The 23,900-nt window shown below is 29.1% G+C and overlaps 1 protein-coding gene across 1 annotated transcript in view; it reads right to left on the reverse strand.

The window, feature by feature from the left end:
• Nucleotides 1-10,977: 10,977 nt before the first annotated feature.
• Nucleotides 10,978-23,900, reverse strand: part of ics (ras suppressor protein 1) — a 66,823-nt gene continuing 53,900 nt past the window's right edge. The window contains exon 9 of the mRNA XM_075361321.1: nucleotides 10,978-20,469. Within this exon, the coding sequence (XP_075217436.1) occupies nucleotides 20,376-20,469 (94 nt within the window). The 3' untranslated portion in view covers nucleotides 10,978-20,375. The remainder of the gene's footprint in view (nucleotides 20,470-23,900) is intronic.

Consider the following 23,900-nt stretch of genomic DNA (forward strand, 5'->3'; position numbering starts at 1 on the left):
TTCGTTAGTACATCTCATGTTGGTCAGGTATAAACTTGTTATATTATATATATATATGCGAAATATATAACAATATATTTTTTTTACTTATGTGATTGTTTTTCTTCATAAAATAATGAACTATAACCAAAAAGTAGACACCGGAATATACCGATCGCTAGCGGAAAATCCCGATTCGTTAGTATCAATTTCTGCAGTTAAATTTCTAATTTAACTTTCGTTATTAATTTGTATGGCATTTCTCCCACCACCAACCTATTTGGTCGCCCTAAATCATCTAAGACTGAATGTCTGTACCACAAACGGCTACTGAGCCACAAAACAATTTAGCATCTAGTGTCCTAACTAGCTCCTAGAGCTAACCTAATTGCGAGAGCGAATTAAGTGTGGTATCACACACCACTTGCTTCATATCCTACCGCTCACTTGTCACATATTCTAATATGGGTAGGCGCATCCCGTCAACTACTAAAATATATGGCATTCAATAAATTAAATTTATCTCAAGACAGCAATTTACTGCCACGGCTAGGTCGCTGAATACCAGCAAGTACCTGTCCACCAATATTAAAGCGCTTGGAGCTTTAATTGGCTGATGGCCAGCCATAACTCTCGGGTAACTTCCCACAGCAGCGAGATAGCAGTCTTTCCCTTAAATAATCTACTGATGCCGGTTGAGCAAGCAACGGCATCAAGGAACACCCACACGGCCCGACAATGCGGCTCACTCCACACAGACTCATTGCTTATAAGTGGCCAATTTTCCCCTTGATCTTTAAGTTTCAGTGTGGCCTGAGTTCTGGACCCCCCCACATAACTTTTCATCATTCAAAAAAAAATATTTTAACACAAGAGGTAATCAATTTTGTATACCTAATAATCCCATTCCAAGATGCCGCCCACCAAGGCAACACGCCCGGAGGGCCTGGCTGTGAAGCTTGATGAATATGGGCTGAGCACCTAGTAAAACATTAAATAAAACAAACAAGTAGTTCTTAAAGAATATAAATTCTCAAGTTTTAATGTCTGTATACATATACTAAGGAAAAGGCATTGCGTAAAATGAAGAAAATGTCTATATAAGGGAGTTTGTCAGTAAATTAGAATTGTACCAAAGAAGAAATGTTAGTGTACAGGTATACAAATAAATAAAACAGAAAGCAATGTAATTTATCAAATTAGCAAAATATATTTTAATTAATAGTTGTTTATAATACAAGGCATGGTAGAATTATGGTTGACACTGTAAGCCATGCCTTGTATTATAATTCGCAAATGAAAAGAGTATAGCATAAAAATACATTTTATTTGCTACAAAAATTAAAAATTTATGGCACCCACCACTAACACATTTTACAATAGCCTATATATATTTGTGTGTCCACTTGTTCTTTCAATAGGCCTATCTAGGTTGCAGTGCTTTATTTTGTATTGTGATTGACATTTTGAATCAATTCAGCTCTCTTTTTAGTGTTTCTTATCAGTCACAGAAACTATTTCTGCAGTTTCGATCGTTCAACCTCAATATTTACTTTAACAACTTCTGAAGTGGAAAATTTTAATGCCCACATACTCACATTACTTTAATCAATAGTTTCACCACCACAAATGGCTTTTAGATGATAACAAATGTCACTAGGACTCACCCTTTATCCTCTGTTAAAAATTCATTTGTTATAGAAACAATGTAGCAGGTATAACCAACTATATAAACATGGTAACAGAAAATGAAATGAGTTTAAGTAAGTTAGTAGAAGGGAATGAAACTACAAGATGGGCATATCTACTGCTTTATGCAACATTTGTTGTTCCTTTACATTCCAGTGTACATTATATTTCAGCTGCTCCTTCCCATATATTTTCAGGAATCAAATCTATCAATGTTAGGGCCACCACAAAAATATTTTTAAAACATTTTTTCCAGTACAATATAAACATTTTATTACAGCAGTTGTATATTCACATTTCAATAAATATTACAAAGTAAGTTTCTTCTAGGGTAAAATTAAATTTCCCTCTGCTTCACTTTTCTCCCTCCAGCATATTTTATAATGAAATTTACTTATTTTTATAATAATATTTACTTAGATAAATTTTAATTATTTTTTATAAGGGTGCAAATGAAGAATACAGTGAGCAAGTGCTTAGTTGTTGCCAAGCCTTTCATCCAGAGGTCCCAAGTTCGAATCGCAGTCAGGCATAGCATTTTCACACGTTACAAAAATTGTCATTCATCTCATCTTATGTAGTTACATCTAACAGTGGTCATGGAGGTTAAACAAAAAAGTGCTTAGTTTTTACCATTCCACCTGACTACAACAATAATTAATTACTAGTCCTGTCATCACATGGCTCTGTGTATTATAAATTTTAGAAGAAAAAAACATTTTTTGTTTCTTATAAGTGATATCTGTAAAACAGAATTGCAGAGGCATTTTGAGGACTGATGTAGATTTGGTAGAAGTTGAGCTTGAGGCAGGCAAAAAACAGATCATATTTACATGGGACAAACAACAGACAAGGTAATGAATAAGTATATACCATTAAATTTGAGGTATTTATTATAGGATACAAAAAAAGAAAATTTGGAGGGCACTAAAAATTAGGTGCATTTGGCCAAATTACTAAGATAAAGAAGATATAACAATGTGATCTAAGAAATTCTATACAGATAAGGAAGTACAACAGGATGGGCAGGATCAAAAAACTATTATTCATAATTTTAAGCAGTAGAAAGTAAAAAAAATATAATAAAGTTTGCAATTGAAGGATGAGGTCCATAAAATTCATTTTTTTTTTGTCTTCAGTCATTTGACTGGTTTGATGCAGCTCTCCAAGATTCCCTATCTAGTGCTAGTCGTTTCATTTCAGTATACCCTCTACATCCTACATCCCTAACAATTTGTTTTACATATTCCAAACGTGGCCTCGTTTTATGAATAAAATTCAGAATAAAATTTTAATTTAATTTTCATCTTACACAATTCTCATTAATGTTCAACATTCCAGAAGTCAAATAATTTTTTCAATCCTATACACTTTATCTGAAAAAGAGTAACTAACTTGAATCTGGATTTAAGGAATCGCGTTGTTTACAAACAGAAAATCTTTTAGACAAATAAACAGTAAGTTTTTGTAATGCTGTTAAAAAAAAATTAACCCAAAATAACTGACTTTTTTATTTTTTTTGTTTCAGTTTAGGAGAATACCAGGTGTGTAAATATGAAACCAGAATTTTTGTATAGAAAATACACATTTATTGTATGAAAATGATAAAAAAATATTTTATTCAAAATATTGTCCATCACTAGCTACCTATTTTTCCCATCTCTCTGAATTTATGAATGCCATGCCAAAAAAACTGTTGCTCTTTTGAGGCAAATGCCATTGAGCCATTTTTGTACTTTTTCATAAGTAAAGCACTGCTCAGTAAGTGCATGTCCCATCAATACAAATAAATAGTACTCGGATGGAGCTAAGTCTGTTAAGTAAGCCGCATGCAAAAGTGTTTCCAAACTGAACACCTCAATTGTTTCCTTGACCGATTTTGCTGTGTGTGATGGTGCATTATCATGAAGTAAATTCACTTAGTGTCCTTTTTTTGATATTCTGGCTATTTTTCACGCAATGCTTTATTCAAATCGCATTTGTTATCAACAGCATTCAGTATGAAGTTTTTCCAGGTTTTAGCAGCTCATAATAAATCATACCCTTCTGATCCTACCAAACACAGAGCATTCTCTTCTTACCATAGCGATTTGATCTTGAAATCTACGTCGATGGGTTGCCTGGAGTTACCCATGATCTTTCACGCTTACGATTCTCAAAATATTTTCATGGAGAAATGACTCTTTTGTACCTGGTGAGCAGCAATTCACAAGTGGTTTTTCGGTTTTCTTGCTGTTTTTCATTCAGTTCATGTGGAACTCATTTTCCCATCTTCTAGATCTTTCCCATGGCTTTCAAACATATGGAGACTGCTTCTTGTGTTACATTTAATTGATCTGCGAGTAGTTGTTGCATCTGAGCGTCATCCTCATCCAACAATGCTTGCAATTTGCTGTCTTCCAACATTTTCGGTGGTATTCCACGTTAAAATCGCCACTTTTGAATTTTTTTTTTAAACCACTCAAAGCACTGTGATTTACCAATAGCATGCTCACCGTAAGCTTTGACAAGCATTGGAAGCGATTCTGTAGCAGTTTTCTGTAAATGGAAACAGAAAATCGCTGGCAAATCGTAGTTTGTAGGTATAAACCTCGACGTGTTCAACACTAATTAAAACTATGTTGTTGTATGAAACTTGTATTATTGTGAGTTTAAAATCTTTTGTCAGCTGTCAAAGAAAGAAAATGGGCACGAATCATGTGGTTTGTTGGTAAATTTAACTGGAATTTGCCCATTTATGGGCAAATTCCAGTTTCATATTTACACACCTGGTAAACTGTCAAGTTTACCAGGTTTACTGTCTATTTTGTCAGTTTCTTTTTTTGAATTTATTTACATATAATAATAATAATAATAATAATAATATCATCATCAGGAAGAATAGAGCCACTCGTTTAAAGACAAAAAAAGGCACATACTTTTTAAAAATTAATTAAAACAAAGAAATATTATGAATATGCAAATCCATTTAAATAAGAATACTGTCGACTTTGGTTCAACTTATATTGTAGACATTACTGTTCGATACACTAATATTCAGTTAGCTTGTAGAATTGAAGCAAACTGCGTGTGTGTCTTCATGAAGCCGATCACAAGCATCTCCCATAAATCCTGATGTATATAAAAGGAACTATGCAAATTTAGTATACAGTAACCACATATTTTACAAATATTATATAAATTTAAATTAAGACATTTTGAGTTATGAAATTGTCAACTGTCCATAAACAGTAAAATTTCACTAATATCTTAGTGATTCTAATATTTTATACACATTAGAATTACTTTTAATATGCAAAACTCTTAAATCATCAATTTTATACATGACTAAGTTCATCTTCAAAAATTGCTCCTTTTGAACTAAGCCAAATTTTGATAACATTCTTTTTCACGACAAAGCTGGAATTCTTTTCTTTTTACATGAACGATAAAGAGTGTGGTATGTCAATAACAGAATTATCTTCCAGAGGAGGTAACACATCGCTAACCATTTCTCAATAAATATAATTTGTGTACTTTTTACGAATCACATTTTTATCACTATAACTTTTTCTTCAATTTATCTCCTGGGTTTTGTTCTTTTAGAAAACCGTGATCCAGTAGTAGATTCATACTTATGAATCACATTGTACACTGAAGCAGCACACATCCATTTATGTTAGCAGTTTATTAATGAGATCCGAAATCAACACCGTTAGATTACTCTGCAATTCATTTTTAAAAGCATTTAAATTGATGTGTCTTCCAGCAAGACTTAGGGGCTTTTTTCACTGCCTTTTTTTCAGAAGGGATACCTATAGTATCAAAATAATGGTGTAACTCAAATCATACAAACACAAATCTAGGAATACACAACACTAACATTCCTGTAAACTTAAAAAAATGCATTATATTAACTTTAAATAACATTAAGAGAAAGTAAATAAATAATAAAACACTAATATTGAACAAGAGAACAAAAGGGTGATCATATGAAAAGATCAAAATAACTGAGAAGACATAATAACGTTGTATAAACTTTAATTACATTGACTACTGTATGACAAATTAATTATAGCTTATCTATATATGAGTAATGATTATAGTGTTGTAACTAGATATGGCCATGTTGTGAATCAACACTGATGCAAGGGACGTGACTCATCAGAAACATGATGAAATACTAACATAAATGCAATGTTTGTTTATTTTTCACTGTAAAGCTAACTGAATACAGAATAGAAATATGTAACCGACTGGGTTGGTCTAGTAAATACATCTTCAAAAATCAGCTGATTTCAAAGTCGAGAGTTCAAACATTTAAATCCTAGTAAAGGGAGTTATTTTTATACAGAACTGAATACTAGATCGTGGATACTGGTGTTCTTTAGATACTGGATACTGGTCGAACTGAGACTGTACAAGACTACACTTCATTTACAATACATAACATCTGCTGACATAACACCTGAGATGATTCCCTGAGGCTAAACAGGAAGAAAAAAGTATGGAGATATGTAGTTCCTGAACTGCTGCACTTAGTTCTATGTTTTAGAATTAATTAAATCTGTTTTTAACCCAATATGTTATTAAAAATAGTGATTTCTATTAAAAAAAATATTTTCAAAAATTTTTTAAATCAAGTTGGTCACCGTACCGGAAAAATGTGAGATTTAAAACAAGCCAATAAAATATTTGTTACCCAATAAAAAATCTAGGAAAAGTTTCCCATTTAAATTTCTTCACTGCTTTTCTAGTTTACAAGATCTCAGTGGTAGGTAGGACTTCAAAATGGACATTATGTAATTACAAGATTTTTAACAGGTTAAACTTAGATATCATACTTTCTTAAAAGACCATTTTTCATCTATTTCAGTTAATATAATACAATGCATTAGTCATGCTGCCTCAAAGCAGTCAATGAACACTATTATTAATATTGTAAATTAAACATCACAGTAGTATTAAACTGCATTCTCCAAATTGCTTAAATCTAATCAAACCAGCAAATTACTCAAAGGTGAGGCTAACAATTATCCCTTACTAGAAAATATTTTTTAGGCATACTTATGGACCCATACCTAAAATGGGAATCTTATGAATAAACATGTCACAAGTTAAAATATTCAGCCTATGCCCAATCTATAATTCCATACGCAATCAGAATACAGGGCGGAGCGAGCATTAGATAACCACTTTAACAAAATAAATATAATCCAAAAACATAAGGTAAGAATTGCAATCAACAGGCCAAGACGTGGCCAAGTTTTGACTGTTATGAAATTATACATTAAAAAAAACACAAAATATATATAAATAAGCTTCTTTACCCCTAATACAATACAAACAAAAGCTTCTTTACCCCTTATATTTCACGATAATGAATTTGAAATCAAATTTGCAGTTGTGCAGTTTGTCCTAAACAATTGACAGTATGCACCAGACAAACCCTAAAAACTTGTAAAAAATTAATAAATTAGATTCTCAATTATTTTATCAATAATAAAACAATAAACTCAATATTACACAAATAGATAACTGGATTATGAGCAGAAATAATTTTTCTTTAGTCCATTAATGTAATGTACTTTCTCAAATATCTTCTCAGTTTAAACAATCTAACCAAAATTATTAAGCACTGAAAAGCCAATAAAACGCCTCAAACGTTTCGCTTCTATTTTCTTATCTGTTACTTATTGTTACCACTCAAATTTATGTTTTACTGGTAACAACTAAATATTTAAGATAAAAAAATTTTTTTTTTAAATGTAAAAATGATAAAATATATTACAGGATGGCATTAAAATGCTGAATAGCACAAGCGAAACAGGCCTTCAGTAAGAAATATAATTTGTTTACATCAAAAATTAATTTAAATGTCAGGAAAAGATTTTTGAAAGTATATGTTTGGAGTGTCGCTTTATATGGAAGTGAAACTTGGACAATCGGCGTATCTGAGAAGAAAAGATTAGAAGCTTTTGAAATGTGGTGCTATAGGAGAATGTTAAACATCAGATGGGTGGATAAAGTGACAAATGAAGAGGTATTGCGACAAATAGATGAAGAAAGAAGCATTTGGAAAAATATAGTTAAAAGAAGAGACAGACTTATAGGCCACATACTAAGGCAACCTGGAATAGTCGCTTTAATATTGGAAGGACAGGTAGAAGGAAAAAATTATGTAGGCAGGCCACGTTTGGAATATGTAAAACAAATTGTTAGGGATGTAGGATATAGGATGTAGAGGGTACACTGAAATGAAATGACTAGCCTTAGATAGGGAATCTTGGAGAGCTGCATCAAACCAGTCAAATGACTGAAGACAAAAAAACAACAAAAAAAACAGGATGGCTAAATATAAACTTAAATTGAAAAATGTAATAAAGTACAATATTCTTGTGTTTACTTAATTAGTAATATTTATTTATTATTAATTGACTCATTATTATTATTATTACATAAAGTAAGTAATTATTACACAAAATTAATGTAATTTAAATAAATATTACATTTATGATAAGCTAAAACAATGCATTGTTTTTTTAAAAATTTTACTCGACTAATTGTTTGTTAATAACATACAACATAAAAATTAAATATAATAGAATTTTTTTTTTAAATGTTACTATCTTAATTAAAAATTTTCAACTAGTATTTTATTAATATTTCATTAAAATACAATAACATTATAATAGACAATAATTTATTTATAAATAGGTTTAACAATACATATATAAATATAATGTACCGGTCTGAACATTAATAAAATATCAATATACTTAACATCTTTTAATAAATAGGTGGTGGTTGCAATAACACTTATTAACAGTGATTTAAAAATCTTTTCATAAATATTAATTTCATATACTACAAATATTTATAACAATACAATAAATGCATTTTATTTAATATATATAATTACAAATAATCAATTTAACACTTAATAACGCCATTAATGAGGCTGTAGTTTCAGCATAAATTAGCATGGTTAAACAAACTACGCATAAAAATAAATTTGAATAAAGTAAAATTTTAATTATTCTTTACATTATGATTGCACAGCTTGACCACACACACACACACACACACACACACACACTGTCTTCTCAAAGAAATCTACATAACTGAAATGTTCATGAAAATTTATTTCATTATAAAATCTCATTTTAACACTCTTCATAATCTGTGTAAAGAATATAAAACAACTGATAGAAGAAAATGATCTAAAACCGTTTACCTCTGGCTATATACCAGTTATAACTCAATGATATACCTATTACAAAAAAGATGACATCTTAGCTTGCAGACATACACAGTTGTTTTAATCAGAACATACACATATATATATTCTTTAATAAAAGTGACTCATTTATAATTACGTTTAATGAATCAGGTTACAATGCCAGTCTGATCGTTAAAGGAAGGGTGTGTTGGTTCAAGGAAAAAATATGCGATGACATTACATAAGCAAAAATAGTTATATTACCTTCTCAAACATGGTACCACATGTGCACAATGAACGTTCTGGTCTACCATCCCTAATCATTAAAGAACTCAAGAAATTAACTTTGGCCGGGATATTTTTCAGCGCCCACCATAGAGTCCTGACATAGAGTCCTAACTTATAAGTTACATAAATAAATTAATGTACTAATGTTAATAAGTTACATAGAGTCCTGACATAGAGTCCTAACTTATAAGTTACATAAATAAATTAACAATTAATAACAATCCACCTTACCAGAACGTTGATACATTCTCTAGATCTTTCGGCTTACCTGGAAGCCATCATCAGGAATTAAAATTAATGCATTAAATTCAAAGTTTAAATTTAAAAAGTGAGTTTTTAAATTTTAACTACGATTTTTTAAACTTTGACTTTAATGCATTAATTAACTCCTTATGATGGCTTCCAAGTAGCCAAAAGATCTAGAGAAAGTATCAACATGCTGCTAAGGTGGATTATATTAATCGTTAATTTACTTACATTACCACTGGAGAAGAAATACAAACCACAATGAATATGAGTAATACTAAATTGTAAAAAAAGAACAAAAAAAGGATGAGTTTTATCATTTATTCTTCAAATAAGAAAATTACAGTAATAATTTTATGAAGCATCAGTTAGGAAATTGTACATTATGATTAACAAAGTACTAACAAATGTGCACGATGAACGTTCTGGTCTACCATCCCTAATCATTAAAGAACTCAAGAAATTAACTTTGACCAGGATATTTTTCAGCGCCCACCAGAGTCCTGACTTAGCACCTAACAATCATTCATTCCCAAAGTTGAGAATTTTTAGGAAACAGGCGATGATGAAATTTCAAGATGAAGCACCGAAAGAATCTGTCAACAAATGATCAAAGGATCTTGGTGGCAGAAACTACAATGACTGTATAGGAAAAATGGTATTATGCTATGATAAATATTTTAATTTTATGTGACTATTATGTTGAAACATAGTTTAAAGGGCTGCTGTAAATATAAAATGTACATGGTTTAATTCATTCTTATCTTGGAATTTTCTCTTTTAAAAAGTTCTTTACTTTCTAGATGGCCCTTGTAGTTAACTGTTCAGAAAATTCTTTCTTGATCCTATTACAGGAGGTAGTACTTTACACATCAAGGACATATGGTCCATTGTGAAAAAAACAATCAACAAAATCTCAAAATATGTTACACTACTACTGATGCAAATTTATGTGGCAGAAAAAACTACTGACAGACTTGTTCTCTGCAATTTTAACTGGCGATGTAGGTTACTAATTGCTTCAATAAAACTTAAATAATTTAAAATAAAAGATATTAATCTTATATTAATTACACAGAAAAATTTAATCAAATTATTTTCTAAAGCAATACGCATAAAGAAAACTTATCATGAAAAATATGTATAGAATATTATTATATTAAAAACAGTTTACAGAAATGTCAAAACACAATAGCAACTAGTAACTGGATATATTAACCTTCAACCACCTGTTCTTGTTCAAATAAATTATAATTAATGTCAAATGCAGGCCACAAATTATGAAAGATTTATATATTTTTTTTATTAAGTGGAATTACTTGGAAATATTAATAATACTTGTTGATGAGAACCATGTTCACAATAATTTTCAGGCTATTTTAAACGTATTATAATTACCCGGTTTATAATTAAGTATCTCATTATGTCATTTTTTTGGAACACATTACTCACACAACAAAGTATGTCCGCTCTATTTAATATAAAAAAATGTAAAAGATCAGTGCATAAACAAATTTTCTCAGATGCCCAATAAATAAATAAATAAATATATATATATATATATATATATATATATATATATATATATATATATAATCATTTGACCTAAGCTCATGTAAGGCCACAAAAAAGTCACTAGAAATTTAATAAATATATTTGTTACAATTTTCTAATTACTATTAAATACAACATAATAATAGGTTTAATTAAAGAATAACTAGCATTCCATACCGAGCTAAAAACAAACATTTACGAATGAAACAGATTCCTGTTGCGCAATCCTCACAAAGCCAACTATATTCAATTCACTTTAAGAGCTATCCTGTCGTAAACAAACAGTGTGGTGTTAATAGACTGTCTCAAAAGTTACATGAACAAATAAATATAAAAATAATCAATTTACTATTTGATGTTTTGATTTGGCACAAACTGAATCAAATTATTCATGAATTAATTACATGGCAGGAATTGAATTGCCAGGTACATGACTGCACTAACACAATCTCATGTGCTGCAGTGAAATTTCACTACTATAAACAATGGCAAGGATAGCTCTTCTGCTGAACACACAGTATGTATTAATTTTTTTTATATCGCACACGACAAATTAATCAAAATACATTCAACATTCAGCCCTACAATTAACATCATTGCTCCATTTTTCATAGCACAGTTAAACCCAGTTGATACAACAAATTACTCTCAAAGAAAACAACTCTGACGAAGTGTTTTGTTTGTAAGATTGCTTTACATTAAATCACAGCCAATATAATTATTGGGACAAATAATATAAAGCAACAAATTAATAATAAGCCACTTTCTATCATGAAATAATACATTGTAATACCACACTGATTTTATTCAATGCAGAAATGGCAGTGATAACATTATTATTTATTATTTAAACCTAAATATAGAATAAGATAAGAGCATAAACTATTTACCTGTAATAATAATACATATATACATATAATGTATAATAAGTAAGCTTAATTAATAAACATCTTTTACATGTTTTTTATTTTCTTTATCTATTTATTATTATTATTATTACATTAGTTAAAATTGAAAGTATAATTTTTCCAAAGCAGAAAAAAGTAAAATTTAAAATATGTAAAAAAACCCTATATACATATACCCTATATACACTAAGTCGAGGGTGAAATTCAGAGGCGAGATCTCAGAACCATTTGATATGAAAACAGGACTGCACCAAGGTGAAGGGCTCTCACCGCTATTATTAAACTGCACTCTAGAAATGGTAATGAGGGAAGGTGGCGCAAAAAGTGCCCCCATAAGTAAAAATATGCTGAAAAATTAAAACAAACTATCTTTGTTTTTCTGACAATTTGGCACTGCTAGCAAACAAAATCAACGAAGCTAAATCACAGATATGAGAACTTCAAAATATTGCTAATAAAATTGGCCTCAAAATATCATTCAAAAAGACAGAAATTAAGCCCCAAAAACCAACACGATTAAAAGAAGTAAATAAAAATGGTAATAAAATTAAAACAGCAACAAGATTTAAATACCTGTGAGAAATAACAAACAACCTAAATGAAAAAACCTCGATCCAAATAAGAATAAACAAACTAGCTAACCTGGTATACTTACAATAAAAAAATGCAAATATAAGACACTATAACACTCATAAAACCAGAAGCCACTTACGCAGCTGAAACTCTCTTCCACCTCAATGAACAATCAAAGACAGACCCCCCAAAAAATTAAAATTAGTATTGGATGAACCTGCATTGATAAAAAGTGTACCAGAAAGACAGGCAGTGGTGGATTGTGTCAGACAAAGTCGTGTACAAAATTCTGTCACTGATACAATGCATAACAGGAGACTAGTATTCTTTGGACATTCATGAGGATGACATTCATGATTCAAGACTTCTGAAGCAACTACAGAAGACACCACAGACAAGATAAAATTAAAAAAAAAAAAAAAAATCAACAACACATTCGCTTCAGACTCACAAGAAAAAATGCACAACACAACCTTTTCAATACTAGAAACGGCAAAAAGATTGGAATGTATGAAAAAGTACAGGAGGACCAGAAGGCCCAAACAGTCCCATCAAAGAGACTTGGATAATAGACTAAAATGATCCTATGCGGTCATAAAAGATAATAATAATATACAACAGTTCATTTTATATATACATTTTTTCTAATTAAAATTGAAATAATTTGTGGTCTTGCAAGTAAAGTTAACAATTCATTTGTAGCATCTCATTCTGCCTGGAGTTCCCAGATAATCATTTTTTAAATTTTTTTTCTATTTTGATTTTATTTCAATAATACTTTAACTTTTAAAAAGTATAAAGGTAGAAAAGGTTTTTTCTTCAATAAAAATTAGTCAAATATTTCTTTGTTTCGAACAAAATTTTTACATTACTTAATTCCTAAACCAATGGGACTGATTTTCAAAATTTAAGTTTGCTCTTTCTTAAAAGGTTATCTACTTGCCCATTATGCAGATAAATGTTAAAATTTGGAGTTTTTAGGATTTTCAAATTATTGTACTGGATAATAAATAACAATTATGATTTAATTTCTACTTTCCTGAGCAATAAAAACATTTCTACATATGGTTTTATTGTATTTTATATCTTCAAAAATGTCATAATTCTAAGATTTATTTTCAATTTTTATTTAAATTTTCAAATCTCAATATCTAATTATATAACTGGACATAGAACTAAAATTAAAAAATCAACAAACACAATCACCCATCAGATTATGTTTCAGTGTCTGAAAAAGCTTGCAGAAATCCATATCCATGTGAAGCTCTTTTATTTGACCATACATTTTTCACAAATTACAGCAACATTCCAACAATAAAGTATCCTTCTGTCAAACCCGGAAAAGAACTCACTGGCAGTGAGGTCCCAGCTTTTTGGTATCACAATGGCAAAATTAGTTACAAATTAAGTTTTACTGACAAATTTGAACTTTTGCCTAGGCATCAACTAAAAGTAATGATTAATTATTGCTCTCCTCTTTATACTGAAAGGCAAAAAAATTACTAACCGTAAATTTAGTGATCTTCAGGAACTGAACATTTAATACCATATGATATTTTTTTGATAATTAATCTCACACATAATTTATTTTTTTATTAACTTTGTATCATTTGAACATTTTCTGATTATAAAGTAATCTTTGTAACAAGATTTATTAATAAATAAAAGAAGAGCATTTTGAAAGAAATCAGCTGTGTTTAATTCCATCCTTCCAAAACCTTGTTATGACAAAGATTTTAAGAATCAGAACCTCATAAGTGTAGCTACTTTAAATAAAATTCTAAATTAACATATTTTGTTAGTATATCTACATTTGTAACCTTAGATATTATTATACTGTTTCACAATTTCTGGTGTTACATTTTAGTAAAATTTTCCTCCTGTTACATTTTAGTTTTGTCAGTTACAAGGTTTTTTAACAGTCTATAAATTTTCTAAAAGTGAAATAATATCACAATTTGAATTTTTCATATGGCTCTCCTGAAAACTTGTATTGTTTGAGTTATAGGTTTGAATTGTTTTTATTACATAACATACCTCTGTGGTATAAACTTATAAAATAGCTTGGAAAGAATGGTTTTGTAATTTGTTTTATTACATTGATTACATAAAATATCAGTCTTGTTATAAATTAATTTTAAAATTACTGATTACCAAAGAATGTATAAATTATTTAAATTAAATGATTGTGGTGAACTTAAAAAATTATGCTCAATTCTTGTAAAATATTTCAATATAAATAAATGCAAGGTAAAGATTTACCTTTTTATTTTCTGCTTTAGAACTGTAATTTCAATCGTAATTAATCAATATCTATGAATTTTATACTAGGTATATAAGGTTAATGTAATAAATAAGAAATTTTACTTATTCTTTAAACTAACTTTCTGAATCAAAGCACTTTCATAATAATTAATGTACACTAGAAAATAGTTTCAACAAAAAAAAAAAACATTATTTACTTGCTGCTTATTATTTCTCTTTTTCTCTACAGAACACTTTTGCAGTAGTTAAATTAATCATAAATATAAATGACTATGATGAGAGGTAAACATACCTTTCTATATTTTTAATTTTCTATTTGTCTTTAAATCAAAATTTCCATAAAATTTGTATGTTCTGACCGAACCAGAGAACTCAAGCAGTACAATGTAGAGAAAAAGAGAATAAACAATAGTAACAACAGAAAAAAAATGACTTATTTTTCTAATAAAAAAGTTAAACATTTTATTTACTTAATGTATTATGCTGTAAGATGTGATTTAATAAATATATAAAATTAAGTAGAAGAGCTGTCTTATACAGTCGTACCTAATAAACTTTTGTGTTCAAAATGTTGCGATTGTCTTGAGAATGACAATCCATTAGATATAATTAAAATATAAGGGTCATGCATGGAAAGCAATACCAATCTATGCACAGGTACACTATAGGTCAATGATCCCAGCCAATATTTGGCCAGTTACAGTAACTGAATAGGTGTCTGGTGTCTGGAAGAAGAGCCTATGTTACCTATTCATTAAAACTCAGTTCTTGCTGGAACAAGGGCCTATGATGTGTATTCTAGCATCTTGTAATGGAATTAGTTCTTTACACTACCAACAGATGTCAGGACAGCTTATAAAACGGAAAAAGGTTGGTGGAAGAAGGACCTATGTGTGAAGGCTTTCATTACTCTATACAATCAGTTGATGAATTCAGTTGTAGGTTATGCTGTAGAATGCAAGTAATTGTTATAGTATATTTGATTACTATGTTCAGAGTGCTATAATGGCACATTTTTTTAAATTACAGTTTTCAATTTGAATTTTGCTAACTATTGTTATGATGGATCTATCACACCAAGATGTAGAAAACTTGTGTAGTGAGAAAAACATTAAAACATATCATAATGGAAGGATAAAAAACAAAAACTTTTACATAACTCTGGACAGAGATATACCAGCAAGTGTAAAACAAGGAAACTAATAAGTGTAGCAAGGAACTTCCAACTAGTGCTATAGGTTACAAAAAGTGGGTTGCAGAACACTTTTGCTTAATACTGTTCATCAACTTCATAAAGTGTTTTTATCAGTTAAACTACAATTAATCCTTCAAAAGTACATTCATATTTATGAAGTGAAATGCAGGAGACCAGGTAAGAATTATGTAGGCATCTCTCAAACTAGCAGGTTTTGATTTTAGCATTAATAGTTGACCAGTATATGCTGAAAAACTTTACTGCACGTGTTCTCTACCAATACAAAACACATTAAAGTCCTTCAGGCTAAAATAAAAGATTGAAAAACAGTTTCTCATGATCAACACGGTATTCATTTAAATCATCCCCGTGCTGTTAATAACAATATCAGAGAACTAGTTACGGAGCACATTAGAAGTTTCCCTCTTACCGAAAGTCATTACACTCGAAACAAATCAGCTAATAAGTGTTTAAGCATGGACTTGTCTGAAAAGTAGATGCATCGACATTTTAAACAAAAATACCAACAATCAGTAACAAACAGTTTGTACAGGAAGATTTTCAATCAGGATTTTAACTTAAGATTTGGGTTGCCTAGATCAGATACCTGCAAATTATGTGATAAGTTATATGCAAAACTTGTTTTGGCATCTACAGACCATGAACGTCAACTAGTAGAAAAAGAATCTCATGTATATCATATGAAAGCTGATGCAGCTGGCAGAAGATGGATCAAATCCAAACACTTTGTGTTGACTTTAAGAGCAAGTGCTCATTACTCCACTCCTACGTCATTCTTTTATGTATTAACAAAGACAATACTCCCTATAATTTTACAATATGTAACCTGACTTGCAATCAAGCGAATATGTTTTTTAGGCACCACCTTGTAGCAAAAAGAGGTTCAAAGGAGACAAGTTCATGTAAAATCAATTATGTAATTTCAAATTTCAAAAAACTCCACCTATAGAGGAGCAAAAGCTCATTTTACAGTCAGACAAATGTGTTGGACAAAATAACAAAAATATTCTCTGTTTATATATTTTTTTAATTACATCTGCCTACGAGATTCATCAAAAATGTATGATCAGACAAAGAAAATGAAAGCACTGGTCCCTGCAGATTTCAAGTATATAATCACAGTATCAAATCTTAAGTTACCATTTCTTTTAACAATACATTATTTCTTATATGCAACAAACTTAAAATAAAATATTTGGTTCAAAATGTGTAAGGATGACGGTTCCATCTATGCTAGAGAATTACATAATTCACATAATTGAAAATTTTCAATATTTTCAAGCCTGTTGCGGAGTTAACTACGGAATCAGCCTTGCCACAGCTATAACACAAGTCCAATTCCAATAGAGAAGAAAAAATATCTGCTAACCATGGTACAATTCTTAGTGGATCCAAAACAAAAACGTTTTTATAGTAATCTACTTACAGTTTGATTTAAATATGCAGCTATGAAAAATATTATTACTTCATCATTTGTATTTCTTTATAATTTTTTTTTTTTAATTTAAAAAATAAAAAGAATAAATTTCAATAAAAGGTCTACACCTATGAGCATACAACCAAAGTTTTATTGTTTTTGACATGGAATAAGGACCTATGTTGAATAACCACTATTTTCATTTTCGGCAACTTGAAAAAACTTCCTGTAAAATACACAAAATGTAACCTAGACCCTTCTTCCAGACACCTATTCAATTACTACACATCATATTTCATATTTTACTTATAAGTCACATCATATTTATGATGTTTTTTTGTTTATATGTCTTTGTGATGGTCTTTATAAAAATAAACAACAAAATTGAAAAACCCAAGATGCAATGCAATTGTATGAGATATATCAGCAGTTTATGGTGATATAATAAATTAATCAAAAATGTTAATAATGACCTCAAAATTAAATACAGGAAGAATTCTTAGAATTCATTGCAATTAAGAAAAAAAATAAACATTTAAAATATTATCAAAAGCAGCAAATAATAAATCTAAAAAGGAATGAAATATATTTTAAATGATGGACAGTTCTATTTTTATAAAACCTCATACCTTTAACAGAATACTTTTGTACTGATATTAGAGTTTGTTCTTACTGACCTTTTTACATAACTGAAAGAATCACTGTCAGTAAGGTAAGACTGTAAAGACAAAACCCCAAATCATAGAGAAAAGAGTTTTTCACATTGCTTTTATAATTAAAAAATAAAAATTAATGCTAAAAGCAGATTTTCAAATTTCATTGAATACATTATTAAAGTTACAATTGTAGATGTAAAAATAGTAATACAGAATAAAAGTTATTTCCTAAAACTATTAAGACTGGTATTAATATCTAGAAATTCATTCAATCTAAGCTTTTATACTACAAATTGTGACCAAAATTGGTTCAAATTGTGCAAGTTGTTATAAAAAAGTATTATGTTTTAATATTACAAACTTTATTATAAATAGGCGGATAGCTCATTTCTAAATTTGTAAACTGGTAGTAAATATGATAAATCTCTAATGTAATTCCTTGTACATTCTTAACTGGCTTACAAAACTACTAGCCAATTCGATTGAAATTTCACATAGATAACAAGTCATAATATATATATATATATATATTCAAAACATACCTTTCTCATTCATAAATAAAACAAAATGGGGATCTTTCAAAACACTTTCCAATTTTCAGCAGTTCATAAAATGTTTGTTTTACAAATAAAATGCAGACTTGACAAGGAGTGTATTAAAAAAAAAGAAGAAATTATTTAGGATGGATAAAATTAGGCACTATACCACAGTAATCCGACTTGAAGTCCTATAAGATCCTTTGCGCACAGTACAAAATCAGGGAGAGGTAGATTCAAATTGAAATTAGCAAGAGAAAGATATTAAGAAAGATGTTTGGACCAAGGAAAACGGATGAAAGTCGGAAAATGTATAACAATGAACTTGACCTCAAAACAGACAACAGTTACAGACACCATATGACAATGAAGTTTCAGACTTTTATTGGCATTTAACAAAATTGAGCCTTTACAGGGCAAAAAGTATTTTTGACAAATGTAATGGAGACAAAATTAATTTCATATGGTCCAAACAAATCAAAGTAGATCTAAGAATTACAGGCATAGAACATACAGAAGGAGAGAAAAGAAACAAATTCAGAAAGAAGTTTGCACCTTCTAGAATCTTAACTATGAAGAGATCCAGAAAAGGAAAGAGAATTTAGTAATAAGAAATGATCAGAAGAGAGGAAGAAACAACACACCTTGAAAGTGAAGGAGAGTTTGAAGAATAGGAGAAGATAAGACCAACCAGAAAATTTGCCTCCGGTGACAATAAAAAAAAAAATTATTTGATAATATCAAATTATTATTATTACATAATAAAGTTTTCGCTACGTTGTTAAAATAATTAAATAAAATTTAAAAGAAATTTATTTTTTATTTAACATTAATCTAAAGACCAATGGCAGCTTACTCATACGTTAATATTCACAGCTACTCATATTGTAATATTTTAGAGTGAAATTTATTAATCTTCTAAACAATGAATAATTAGAGTTTTAGTTTTAAAGGTCACACCATTTTGTTAACACTAATATGTTACACATTCACAAATATTGATTATAACATAATAACAATGAATCTGAGCAAATCTGAACTTAGATATAGCCAAATATGAAAAAGGCATAAATCCTCATGAATAGTAAACCCCATACCAGATTTAATAATGAAAATGAGGAATGAAGTCGGCATGCTGCCTACTTAACTTCTTCACAGAGTTCAATATATTGTTAGTAAAGCCTACTGAAATTCAGTTTACATTCTACCCTCCAAATAACACCTTCACTGTACAACACAGGAACTAGCTATTATCATTATTCTTGCACAAAACAAATCTAATTGATGCTGTTTTTATATATTTATATACTTAGTCACTTTACAATTTTGTATGTGTGTAGGATAGAAGGTTAAAAGTAACAAATTTTTATGGTATAATCTTTGTAATTTCTTTTGGTGTGAAAGAAGTTCACAAGAAATTTTAGCTAAAATGACCAGCACATGAAATATTTAAAGCTAATCCAAGACATGACCTCTTTATGAAACACACTAGATAAGTTATACATAATAATCACCAAATCGAATTCATGTAAATTAGCAAATCAAACAGAATTCCTGTAAAAATTCTTGTTGTTTATAAAGTAAACAATTATACTATTATTAAAAATTGTTAATGAATAAATTTATAATTATTTATTAAAAGGTTAAAATCCTTTTATTATTAAAAAAAAATTTTTCATTTTTTGCAATCCCAGATATAGTGTTCTTCAGTGGTCAAATTCTAATAATTTCCAATACTTATTTTTGAAATTGTTACTTTTAGTTCACGGTTAGTCAATAAAAACTGAAAAATAATCGTTATTCTGCTTTTTATACATGCTCAACATTTAGTAGCAGCAGTCACAAGGCTAGCTTTGTTGACGAAGTCGTGAAATTTTTCGGCTCTTGTCATTAAGTTTTGGAGGAGGTGGTCCTCTTGCAGCCATATGACGACTATATAAACTGAAAAAATACCATATATATATATATAAATTAAAACAAAAAAATCTGTTTTAAACAATCAAAGCTTAATATTTAAAACCAGGCATTTTACATACCCTCACGTAATGGGATTATATGGTACATATTTATTTATATAAATAAATTTTATCCAACTTTCCTAACTTAAGGTAAGGATAATAATATAACCCCAATTAGATGTAAATCATCCTTCCTTAATATCCACCACTATTTCTAACAATTGATTCCCCTTTTCACATTATTAATTCTAAAGGTATAGGTCTGACCCTGCTAAACCCTTCATGCAGAGGAAGCTGGGATCTTTATAATAGTACCTTGGCATCCCTTAGCAGAAGCTACGACTGAAATAACATCTCTAGGAATGTTTACTATTTGGAAGCTGAAAAATAAGCCTAATGCATCAAGTGAACTTTCACCTTTCAAACCCCCACCCCCCTTTGTCCAGAGTAATACAATAAACAACCAAAAAAAAGAGCAATACTTTAGCAAGTTAATTAACCTTCCTCAAGTCTATAATTATTCTTCATCCCTCTTTCTTGGGATAGATACCATGGAAGTTATTTTTCTCAGCTGATGCAGATATCTGACACACTGTCAGCGAACCAGATATCTGACACACTTTATTTAGCGTCCCATTATTATTAAATGAGGCAGCCACTTCTTTATTAGGATTCAATATGGGCTAGCAATTATGGCTCAGTTCATCTGGGACTTTCTTACTATCCAAATACTCTACAAAGAACCAAAACTAATAACAGACGCTGCCCATTAGGTAAAGCTATTAATTCTAAAGTATAAAACAATTTCTTTTCATTAATCTATGCCGACAAATTTAAACAATAGCTCATACATACATAAAAAAAATTTCTATTTTCAAAATATACTACAATTAAAATTTATGATTAGATACAAAGTTTCATATTATTCTCGCTAAATTTCAGACCATTTCATATATTATTAGAACTTTAAAAAAAATTCATTACTCCATTTCTTTGATTTTTCACTGAAATTATTTTTTTTTTTATAGTAACAGATAATTTCAAAAATGTACCATTATTTATAAGTGTATACTATTAAATGAAAACAAAACAAATTTAACTTATTTGAACTTTGCAAATAAAATGCTCGAAAACAATTTACAAAAAAATTATTTAAAATCTAAACTTAGATGACCATTTCACATATTTAACAATCACTAATCACTAAGAAACAAATTTTTAAGTCATTTAATACGTTAACTTACAAATAAGCAGTTCTTAAAGATAAAAAATCACTTTTCATTCGTAACAAAAAAGTATGCACACTGATAGGTATAGCACCAACAATTCTTTTCATCCTGTGCAAGGCATAAGGCAGCTTTAATGCAATGATTAATTAATCATTAATTAATGATACATTGCTAATTAATGCAATGATTTACAGAGCAAATAGAGAACTGCTCGAGGCATACTGTAGAAAAATGAATTTTATTAAAGGCACAATTAAGTGTAACAGTTTTACCCAAAAGACCATCAACAACAGTATTTAGTAAAGAATCACAGAAAAAATTTATTGGTAGAAAACAGAGAAGAATCAGAAAATTATTTTCTTTTTTTTTTCAAAAAGAAAAAACAAGAAGATGAATATGAAGAGGATAAAAATGTTGAGAACAAGGGAAAAATAAAAAGCTTAAGAGATGACAAATATAAAGAGGAAGAAAATGTTAAAAACAAAGGGAGAATAAAAAGATTAAGAGAAGAGAAATGTAACCAGGAAGAAAACGTTAAGACCAAGGAAAGAAAAAAATATTAAGAGGATGATAAATATAAAAAGAAAGAAAATTTGATAACTAGATAACATTTACACAAATTAAGATCAGAAGAATTATACCAAACGAAAGAGTGATTAAATGATTGGCTACAAAAAACAAATAAATGAAATGATGACCATCAACTGCGTCTTAGGAAGAATATTGTCCAGTAATATCAGAGGAGTAATTAAATAAAAGATAAGAATTTTTTGCAATTTATTGAAGATCAGGCATGTATGTTTTTGTGTATATGTTATTCTTGTGTGCGTCTATTTTTCAGTCACTCTGTAGTTAACCTTAATGTAGATAAAATTAACAGAAATTCCAGAATAATTAAATAAAATTAAACTAGAAAATCCAAAAATACTAATCAACAGATGTTTCACCAAATCTATTATATTACATAAACACATATGTTGTAGTAATGCCGATTAAATTATATATACACATTTTTAAAAGTGCATAATATTTTATTTCACAAGTAACTTTGATTTTTTTGTTATTATTGAATAATTATTTATACATAAATAAATTATATATTATAAAAAAATAATAAATAATTATTTATATATTATAAATTATTATATTTGGATCTTCCAAGGGAAGATCCAAATATTTCATTAATCAAAATTTTATTTGGCTATAATTCTGGAACCAATGAAAATAAGTACAACTTATGATATATTTTTGAAAAGCTCTCACAGATGGCTTATTACTGCAGTTAAGAAAAAGTCCAAAATCCAAATTTTTTTGGAATTTTCGACTTTTTTGGACACTTTTGGTTCAGTTGATTGCAATCAAAAGGGGAGGTAGGTGCACAACTAGATGTTACAAAAGTGCTACATCCAAAATTTCAACATACTATGGCTAATTGTTTTTGAGTTAGATACATACATACAGATGTTATACCGAAACTAGTCAAAATGGATTCAGGGATGGTCAAAATGGATATTTCTGTTGAAATTTGAAAACCAAAATTTTTCACGACCATAATACTTCCTTTATTTCATACCAGGATGTAAAAACATAAGAATAAAATTTTACATTAAGTTTCTAACAAGTTCGAAGTTAAAATATTGAAAGGTAGAAACTTAAACATCTGACAAAAGTTGTGTAATTTTCCTGGTAACATCACCAGGAATGTTAAGCAATTCTAGCTATCAAGAGCTTCACCCTAAACATAGAATAATCATTGACTATTACATAGGAGGAAAATAAAAGGAACTTTAAAGTAAGTAGATGCAAATAAAAAATTATTCTATTCTTTTGAGTAAAATTTCAAGAAACAAGATCCACACCTTATCTCTTCACCTCCTTGACCAGTTATAACCAAAATGGATTAATTCAGACTGAAAATGTCAAACAAAATTTAACTGAAAAAAAAAATTATTAAACCCCACCCCTGAATTAAATTATACTAAATTAATATACCTAACACATAACCAAATTAACATACCTACATAATGGAATCATCTATTTATTACAATAATGTGACAGTCAAGAAACAACATAAAAAAAGGAAACTTGATTTTTTTACCCTTTTATGGGTCTTTGAATAAGATTAAGCACAGTCAAAAAGTACCTTAGTTACGTAAGGGGAATTAAATTATGTAAAAATAATTAC

Source organism: Lycorma delicatula, chromosome 1 (genome assembly GCF_047948215.1).
Source record: "Lycorma delicatula isolate Av1 chromosome 1, ASM4794821v1, whole genome shotgun sequence".
NCBI lineage: Eukaryota > Metazoa > Arthropoda > Insecta > Hemiptera > Fulgoridae > Lycorma > Lycorma delicatula.